General features: G+C 33.6%; 1 protein-coding gene and 1 pseudogene across 1 annotated transcript; both read right to left on the reverse strand.

Annotated features, from left to right (window-relative positions):
- Positions 1–2,535: 2,535 nt before the first annotated feature.
- On the reverse strand, positions 2,536–5,058 carry LOC114181860. Its single transcript, XM_028068473.1, has 3 exons — positions 4,959–5,058; positions 3,196–3,460; positions 2,536–2,684 (listed from the first exon to the last, which is right to left on the reverse strand). The coding sequence occupies exons 1-3, from the start codon at positions 5,040–5,042 to the stop codon at positions 2,536–2,538; spliced, it is 498 nt and encodes a 165-aa protein (XP_027924274.1). The 5' UTR covers positions 5,043–5,058.
- Positions 5,059–9,109: 4,051 nt separating this feature from the next.
- On the reverse strand, positions 9,110–10,027 carry LOC114181575 (annotated as a pseudogene).
- Between the last annotated feature and the right edge of the window lie 301 nt (positions 10,028–10,328).

Raw genomic sequence — 10,328 nt, forward strand, 5'->3', positions numbered from 1 at the left:
GGAGGACTAAAACCCATGAACAAATGTTAAGAAACTCAAAGTAGTTTTATTAAAAATTTTAAGAATTAAAAACAAAATTTACGTAAAAAAAATAATGTGTGGCTGTTATGTCATATTTATAATTCACGTAGATGATTTTGACAACATAATAATGACAATATCTAAATACATTAACTTCAAGTTGAGGAATAAAGACTAATAAACATTTATTAATTATAAAAATTTGAAAGATGAGAAATTTTAAAATAATTTCTAATTACACTCCTATCATTTCCAAATAATCTTTTATAAAAGTGACTTTTTGGATTATCTATTGTAAAAGCGTTTCGGAATAAATTTTTTGAAATTTCTAAACATGATTTTTAAAATAGGATTTTCGAAATAAAGTGTTCAGAATTCTGGAACACAGGAAAAATATTTCAAAAGAGTTTTTCAGAATAAACTTTTCGTAAGACATTTTTAGGAACACGTACAATACTTTTTAAAATACAATTTTTGAAAAAAAAAATTAGAACATATTTGAAACACATTAAATGTGTAGGAAACAAGTTATTTTTTTCTTTTTCCTTTGCAATGGAGAACAATGATGACATAGAAGAATAAATATATTTTAATATTTTTCTAATAATAGATGGTGCATTTAATAATAATGGGAGTGTAGAAAGAAAACTGCTAATAAGTTGCATAGCCTTTTTACGACCACGATGACGTGGCAATGGAAGGTTTGTTTTCTCATCCCATATTGTATGTTTTTAATATGAAGATGATTGAGATAGAAAAATAAATAAATAAATAAATAATTGATTGAGATAGAGAAGTTTTTTAAATTTTTCTTTTTTGTGACAAAAATTATAACTTTCAAGTATTAACTTGATTAAACATTAACATAATTTTTATAAAAATATAACCAATATTTAAATAAGTCAATATGTACTAATAAGAAGTTTTTCTAAACTAATTTTAAAAAAAAACACTATATAATTTGTCTATAATATGAGTATAAAAGTAAATATCGAATCCTTTATATTAAACTCATCATTCAATAGTGAATTAGTTTAGGTTAAATCAGTTTTGACACAATCAAAATAAAACTCAGCCTGGTTTAAATGGATTGAACTAGGTCATATTAAATCATCAATAACTCAACCCCATGAATACCCCTCCACTTATTAAACAAAAAAGAAGAAAAAAATGTTTTCAAGAAAGACAATTCGTTGATTAGATATACTACATTTTTTTAGTATTCAAGAAATTTGAAACACAAATCTTAATAGCTACATGAATACTTGAGTTCCACAAACATTACATCTTACAATAATTCTAAATCTTACATTATCCTCTTAAATACATTTTTAACTTTAAGAGATTAATTACATTTCTTGTTCATTTAATTTTTTTCCTATGCAACAAAGTAATAGGAAGAGCAGTGAGAGAAGCAGGAAAATGTTACATAACATCATTACTCATTCCCTAAAACTATTGCCTTGTTCTTCCCACCAAACTACTTTAGTTCCCACATATCTTTAACCCTAAAGATAGAGGTTTGGACCACCTCACCTAAAAATAAGTAATAGGAAAAGTGAGTAGCATGCTAAAACTTCAATTGTTTGATTGGTGACAACACCTTCCATGAAGTGTTGGAATTATCCCAACACTTTAATTTCTCCTATCTTTTCTGGAAACACTTTGTAAGATCACAATCCCTTTGTTCATATTGCAATCCTTTCCAAACTGTAAAACAAAATCTTTCTTGGTGAAACATGTGTTCATTTTCTAATGCAATCATTCCACTCAATATAAAGATCTTCCTCCAATAGGGACCACAACAAAATGGGAACGTGGAAACCACATGGTTGTCGAATGCTAGATTCTCTAACTTGACCAAAGTCAATGGTTCAAGCTCAATTTAACACTTTTCCCACAAATATCCAACTTCAGTGACAATCTTATTTGAAGCACCATTAGAAACTAACAAAAAAAAAATCAAACTTTTAATTTGCCATATTATGATAAACTAACCAAAATCTGTCTGATCCAATTCCTGTTTAATCCCCACCCCAAGCTACCACAACTCATAATTTTGTACGCAACAAGTAATAATTACATGATATTAAACTGAGCACAAACATCATTCTTCTTCATTGGTTCTAAATTCATTCATGACTTGGTTACAAGGTTGGAGAAGAGGTTGGTTTAATGCCATTAGATGATAAAGACCCCACATCTGGCTAGGGAAAATGCAAGGTCCACATAACAAATTAAGAATCAGGTCCATGTTTGGTATAAATTATTTTTTAAAGCGTAAAAAAAAATCTATCTCAAGAGAGTTTGTTAAAATAAGTTATTGTTTCATCAAAATAAGTTAAGGCAGACAAGCAACAACAATTCCATTTCTAGGATTGAGTGTAGTACTAACAGACTAGATAACTGACCTAACCTAAATGCTCCAAGAAAGATTCTCCTAGAAAACACTGACATTTTCCACCTAGTTAAGAATGCAACGACAAGCTTTTTCTCATAGCAGGTCAAGGCATCTTACTTTCTCTTGTCATTTAAGGTTATAAGCGTTTTGAGCACTCCAGGGCTTATCTTGTCTGCAAGAACACCTGACTCTGATAGAAGGTAAGCTTTTTCCTTCATAATGCTCTGTAGTTTCTTTGACTCAAAGTCAAGCTTCGCTTGATCTGTAAATAATTACATGGTCAGTAAAAGAGTATAACAAGCAATTTTTATTGGAAATAAGTTTTTCGATAAAAGGACTTCACTTAAAGCTATAGTTAAAAGTTTGGACAATTATAATAGCAACGATCAATAAAAGAACATGAATGGAGATAGTCAGTCTCAACACAACCTATAAGCTGTAATGTTGGTGTCATGTCATTTGCTTATATAAGTAAAGATTTTGTATTACACAATTAAACATAAATTAATATAAAAAATAATCATAAAGTCCCATGTCAACAATTCAGATATAGTTCTACACAAAGAATAATTCTTTTAAGTGGCATTAGCATTTTGAAACCGCAACAGCGCAGTAGAAAAAAGCCACATTTAGGTAAAATTACATTCTTTTCACTGTTGCAGCGATTGCAATTACAATGACTGAAGATAACCAATGTGGGTGAACATTTAGAGAAATTTTATGACTTTCTTTTAGTATTTTTCAAATGCTTAGACAATAGGGTGGCCAAAAACCTGTTTCCAATATAGTATGAGCTGCATGAAACGGTATTCTGGCAAACAGATGTGTTCCTGGAAACATTATCCATGTCGGCTCAGAAGTGTTATGGTTGCCACAGGTGTTGCAAACCTCCTGAACCAAAGGTCTTGAGCTCCCAACAACTCCCCTCATCATTGACTCGAAAGGAGATGGAACACTGCTCATTGTTGTCCGAGCCCTTTTCCTTAATGCAATAAGTGCTTCTCTATTCCCATTTCTCAATCTATCATTCTCAACCAGCTGTATTTTACCAAAAGGGAGAATTGCATAGCAGGTTTGATAGAAAAGCTATTAAAAGGAAGCTTTTATAGGCATAGTAAACAAAAAAAAAACTTCATTGGCACTATGGTATTAAAGTGATTTCTGTACATAGTAATAGGGAAATAACATTGGGATCAAGTAATTAGTTACTTTGTGAATCCAAACTGACTGACATAAATCATTTGGCACTTTAGTTGCTCTTCGTAGCTTTTGGTGTGCAAATTGAGTTCTGTTTTAACTTATTGCAGCAGAGGGTAAGATAGTGGATAGTAGAATGGACAATATACCAATGATACTAGGGAAAAAAGAAATGTAACACCAAAGACATCTAATCAAAGAACAATTACAACAGATAAAACTAAGGTTTCATAATTTAGTAGAGTCAGTTGCCCAACAACTTTGGTAGATGGGTCAAGGTTAAATATAGTTTTTGTCACTTGTGGGTGTGCTTAGCTAAAAGCTTTTCTCGGAAAAAATAGCTACTATACCATAGTTTTTCAAAAGCTACGTTTGTAACTTATAGATCAAACATTGTTGTGTTCTACAGTAATATAGACAAATGAATTGACCTTTAAATTTTCCTTTATAGTTTTGCCTATAGTTCTTCTGATTCCAGTACTTCTAGTGCTTAGTTTTTATGTCTCCATCATGGTTAAAAATTATAACCCTATTAATCAATATTAATAGTTTTACACTCACACTTATTGATGAAACTTATACACCCTTTTTAAAAGTAGATCATGATTAACAAATGTTTTAATCATGTGCAACTTAGAAGAAATAAACCATTCTAAAGTTATATATGGTTAAGTTGCACATGATTAAACACATCAAGGTGACATGCCAGTCACGTGTTAATCACATGACGGAGTTTGTCAAATTTTAACAGAAAAATTGACATAAGAAGTTTCTGAATTTTGAGAACCTTGAGAATCTAAACATGCCTTTTGAAGTCAAGAGACAAAGTTGTACAAGACACAGATCTCAAGATGCTAATATGTAGTTTTCCATGATTAATATGCTACAGAACTATTTCATCTTGAGGATATATGATTGAAATTCGAGGAACTCTGTACCAGACTCTTATTATACTTATTCATTTATGAAACGAGTAGGATGTTTTCACCATAAATTTGTGTAAAAACCTTGGAAGAAGACATCATTAAGGAAAGTAAAAGAAGAATACATTAGATGTGAGTAAAGTGTCTCAAATTCATCCTTATCATGTTCCCAAGACAATATTTGAATACAACAATAGATTTTGACATACATACTTCATACAAACCAAGGAAAAAGTTACAGCAGAAACAAATATAATTATGAACTTTACCATCTACTTTCTCATTAAGACCAAATTCTTGTCCTCAATGTAGCAATAGAAGCTAGAGTTTACTCCTTTTTAATGAATTTTATTACTTACTTTGTTTATAAGTCTTTGAAAAAACATAATCAACTTCAATTCATAAATTTGAATTACTTGTTGTCGGGCTAAAAGATGGTGCTCAGCTTCCACTTCCAGTTCTGTTAATTTTTTTTGGAACTGTTTCATACTCTCATCCATATTTGAAGAAAAGAAACTCCTGAAAGATTTAAGAAAACATTATCTAGAGAAACTTGAGTAAAATATCATCAAAACAACAATCATGCAGTTGAATCAAAATGGAAAAATAATGCTATCTGTTAAAGCAAAGAAAGGCAACATCGTAACTCACAGAAAGGATAAAAAGCTGACCTTTTAGACACGAATAGCATAATCAAATTTCTTCAACATATTCAACTCAGAAGCAAAACACATAAATCAATGACAAGGTTGAAACTAAACACTTTACGACATTTGCATAAACGCATTAGAAAGTCTTACCGGGTGCAGAGGCGATTGGAGCTCGAGCTAGGTTTTTAAAATAAGGGATTTTCAAACCTAATGATGCAACCCACAAAGGACAAATTCAAATTGAATGCAATTGGGAGAACAACAACTTTCTTTAATATAAACACATAACATGTGTCTTCACCTTTTTATTATAGGTAATTTTTATTTGTAATTTATTATGGATAATTTTTATTATTTTTGTAGGTAACTTTTTTATCACTATTTTAATTTTAAAAAATGATTAAATTTAAAAATGGTCAAATAAAAAATAGGGTCAAATGTTTAAAAATCACTTAAAACAAATAATTAATGATAATTGTTCCTGTAGAGAACAAATAAGAGGTTAGGCACAAACGTCACCTTACCATGTAGTCCGCTATCTCATCGGGTGCAGAGGCGATTGGACCTCGAGATAGGGTTTTTAAAATAAGGGATTTTCGAACCTAAGGATGCAACCCACAAAGGACAAATTCAAATTGAATGCAATTGAGAGAACAACAACTTTCTTTAATATAAACACATTCTTCGAAACTGAAATAGAGTTCGATGCACGTACCCATGGTTATCAAACTCGCGGGTTGACTCGTACACCCGTACAAGTCTGCGAGTCATGACAGTGTTCACGGGTTAACTCATATATAAACTCGTTTTTTTTCAAACTCGTAGTAAACTCGGAGTAAACTCGTGGACTCGTACCAGACTCGCGAGTTCGAGAGCGAGTCACCGAATTCGAAGAACGAGACGAAATGACACAAAAACATGTTGTTGGCTTTCGGATTTTAAGCCCAAACCAAAACCCCAATGCTCCAAATCGAAAATCCAAGCGAAAACAGATATTGAAGCCCAACTCGAAAACCCTAATCGAAGAAGAAGAGAAGATAGAACTTGAAAACATTGACCTATTTCGAAATCTCAGCTTCGGTCATTCACGTCGCAGCTCCGATCGTCTTGCACGGCAACTCTGATCGCCTCGCATGGCAGCTCCGTCGGGACACTGGTTCAGTGGCGTCGTTGATCCCTCTTTCTCTTTTCCCTCTTTTGAAGTAATGACATACATATATAATATATATTTCTTTGTTTTCTTATTTCATTTTTTTCACTTTTACTAATCATTATATATATATATATTATATCTTTCTTTTTCATTTCATTTTTTTTCTCTGGCTTTTGTTGTTGTTCTGTTACATATATATAATATATATGTAGTTTTGTTTTTTATTTAATTTATTTTTGGTTTTCTAAAAATTAAATTATTTGATTTTTAATTGATTGAGACTGGTTTATAATGTTCGGAAGTGAGACTGACATTCAAATTCTTGTGATCCTAATGAAGAAGATGATGTTGGAGATGATATAAGTAGATGATTGGAGTCAAAAAGTTGAAGTTATTTATGTTTTTTTTATTCATATTAACTTATGTGTTTGCTGAAATTTGAACTTATATAATAATCATGTTTCTTGAACTAAGTTATTTTATAATTATTGAACTATTGTTTACTATTTGCATTAATTGTGGTGATTAAATTCTGAATTGGTATGATACTATATATAATTTTTTATATGAAGTAGGGGTATAGTAGATTCGTACGAGTCTACAAGTCAGGTCTACGAAGCTCTCACGAGTCTACATAGACTCTCGACTCTAATAACCTTGGTTCAACCTATGGCAAATTATGGGCCTACATCTATATGCGCATTTCATCCACCATAAAAATGGATTGGTTTTTTCTCTCTGGCATTATAGAGTGGTCTCGACTGAACGGCCATTGTATGCAAAAAGAAGAGAGCAAGTTCAGCAAGCAAGTGCGAGTAAAAATGGATTACAAAGAGTTGCATATACCTCAGGGAAAACGTGAGAGTGTAAATATTGAAAGGAAAAATGAAAAAAAAAAGCAAATCGTGAGTTTCGATTCGCTGATAAAGCTCCATTGTAATATGGAGAGTTAAAGGATTCAACAACCCTGAATGTGGGATTCAAATGGCAGATGAATGAATTGAGAAAATAACAATGAAAACCTATTTTCTGATTCGGTACCAAAATGCAGACAACAACCAATAATAGATCACGCGGTGCGGTGGACAAGAAAATGAAGAAGATGAAGGAAGAGGGAAGGAGAGATGGAGAATGAGAACGAACCAGAGGCTACAGTTGAATTGATCGTCGGTGGATTCCGGCGCCGGAGCAGAGAAAATCGCCGGCGAGAAGAAGGCGGCAGAGTGTGCGAGTGGAGATAGAGAGTGTCAATAACTAGGGATTAGTCGAGAAAGTGTGTAATGAACCACCTTCATATTTTCCCTTTTTTATTTTTATTTTTTGCAGTTCCTTACTTCTATTTTTTCACAAATAAAATAAATAAAAGATGTTTGGTCTCATTTTTTGCACATCGTTTCCGGCCATCGATTGTGACCCAAAATTTGCTATCAACCAAACTGGTACTCGATTAACCATTTAAAATATATATATATATATATATATATATATATATATATATATATATATATAATAAAACAAGAATTCTACTAAAAAAAGATTTTTTATTTACGACTATGAAACAAATTATTTTTCAACTTTGTTCTAACTAATTCTTTACAAAATAAATATTTCTGTTGTGAGAGAAAAATTTGTTAGAGATAATGATGGACATCTGAACGCATTTTTTATTGTGTGATCTTATATTTGGACTTGAATTCTTAATATTTAAATTTATTATTACTATAATTATATTTTTATATAAAAATTAATTTCGAATATTAAAATTTAAGTTATTCTTTAGGTTTTTTAAAGAAATAATAACTTCAATGTTTGATTGGTACTAAAATTAAAAAATATGAGACTACAGTAGATTTCTTTCTTTTGTTAATGAATATGATCTGATTTTCATCTCCCTGACAACACCTATGAGATAATTACTTTAATATCTCCACAAACAGGTAGACAATTACAAAATCAACAAGGAAGATATGTTCACATGGGATTGATTACCATTGGAGTCAGATCCCTAGCTAGACATATGATTGGAGCTAGAGCTTTGATAGTTCTACACGATTCAAGATTTCAGAATAATGATTCACAAAGTGTAATAGAAATTTTAGAGGTGGATTTAAATCAACCTTTTTCCCTTATTTAATATTTAAATTTATTATTAATATAATTATATTTTTATATAAAAAGTAATTTTGAATATTAAAATTTAAGTTATTCTTTAAGTTTTTTTAAAGAAATAATAACTTCAATGTTTGATTGGTACTAAAATTAAAAAATATGAGACTAGAGTAGACTTCTTTCTTTGTTAACGAATATGATCTAATTAGTATGTGATGTTTTATTTTAATATAATTTTATTTAATTTTTTATCGATTTATTTTTTTTTAAATATTCAGATGGAACGTGTGAAGAAGCATGACATAATTATATAACTAATTATAATGTGCTTTTTAAATATATGTATGCATGTGTGTATCCAAATTATAATCACTATGAAGATGCATCAAGAATATGGTTTTTTTTTAACGTACGGCAAACTCAATCATTATCAACACTCTCCCAAGGGCAATTCCGTCTTTTCCACCTCACCCCTACATCCATGGAGAAACATCACCATTCTATGTTTCACACATTTTTATTAGTTTCTAAGAAACCAAGCAACGTAATTTTTCTAAGACCCACCCAGATTTTAATTTTAATTTCTATGTTGGGATTCAAAAAAAAAATAGGAACGAAAACGAGGGATGTTTTCGTCATTTCGTGAGGCTCCCGATTAAATAATGAAAATTTAATTTGAACTAAGTTAAAGCCGTGGTTGGTTCGGTGTGTTGTGTTGCAAAGTGAAATAAAATTGCTACGCGAGGGGTAGCGAAAAGACGGAAGTGCCCCTGGGAGAGGCGAACTCAATATCAATGATTGATGTTAATTTTCCGACGGTGAGGGAAGAGACAAGCGCCACCACCACAACCTGCTGCATTGCTGGCAGAATCGCTGAGTCAACCCGGCGGCGATGACGGTGGCGGCTTTGGAGTGGAACTCGCACACCTTGTGGCGGCGGTGGTAGTGCTTGGCCTGAGACAGATCAGCATTGCATCCCTCGGCCTGGCAGCGCGGGGAGTTGGAGGAAGCCGCCGAACCGGATTCCGCCGGCCGGGACCGACGGTAGAGACGGCTCACGAAATCGTCCTCGGAGGAGGAGAAATACGTCCGGCCACCGAGATTCAGGCCAATTCGTGAGCCGACAAAGTCCATGGGCCGGCCCACGTCCTCGGACTTGGGAACGAGGAGGAGTCCGCCCGGGCCGGGGCCGGGCCCAGGGCCGCAGTTGGCGGCGTTGACGTGGGGCAGCGGGTCAAGCGAGAGCATGGAAGGGGGTGGGGGTAGGAGGCGGAGGACGTGCCGTGGAAGGCGCGTGGGTCGAAGAACGGGTGGTGGTGGTGGTGGTTGTTGACTTGGTGGTGGTGCGACTGCGGGTTGAAGTGGTGGTGGTGGTTGGTGAACTCGACGGTGGCGGCCGCGGCGGTGGTGACGGCGGAGTGAGTTGGCGCGTGCAGAAAGTGGTCGGGGATGAGCGAGTGCGACGCGTAGTGGTCGAAGATTTGACGGTGCGTCTGGTCGGAAGCCCCGGCGGCGGTCTCCTCGTTTCCGGTTAGCATTATTGAAGACGGTTTCCCCATTCGTAGTCCAACATGTCTCAAACACTGCAAACACGAAAAAAGCGATAATAAAATAAGCCGGTAGGAACAAGAAGAAGGAAAGAAGAGATTCGAGAAAAATAAGGAAAATAAAAACATGGGTTTTGTTTTTTTAAGGAAGGGTTTATGAACAAGTGTTACCTGTGCGAGTTTGGAGAGTGAAGTGAAGTGAAAGAGTGAGAGAATAAAAGCCCTAATTTGGAGAGGTTGTGTTGTTGTTAGCTTTGGAACTTCATTTTCTTCTCTCTATCTTTCTTTCTCACCATAAATGGCGTGCACATTAAGTCTTTTTTTCTT

The sequence above is a fragment of the Vigna unguiculata genome, chromosome 4 (assembly GCF_004118075.2).
Source record: "Vigna unguiculata cultivar IT97K-499-35 chromosome 4, ASM411807v1, whole genome shotgun sequence".
In the NCBI taxonomy this organism is placed as follows: Eukaryota; Viridiplantae; Streptophyta; class Magnoliopsida; order Fabales; family Fabaceae; genus Vigna; species Vigna unguiculata.

Coding starts and splice junctions, on each gene's coding strand:
- LOC114181860 (XM_028068473.1), bottom strand. CDS start 5,042: ATGGATGAGAGTATGAAACAGTTCCAAAAAAAATTAACAGAACTGGAA. Junction 3,461..4,958: donor ATCTTTTAGCCCGACAACAA/GTAATTCAAATT, acceptor GGTAAAATACAG/CTGGTTGAGAATGATAGATT. Junction 2,685..3,195: donor TCATACTATATTGGAAACAG/GTTTTTGGCCAC, acceptor AATTATTTACAG/ATCAAGCGAAGCTTGACTTT.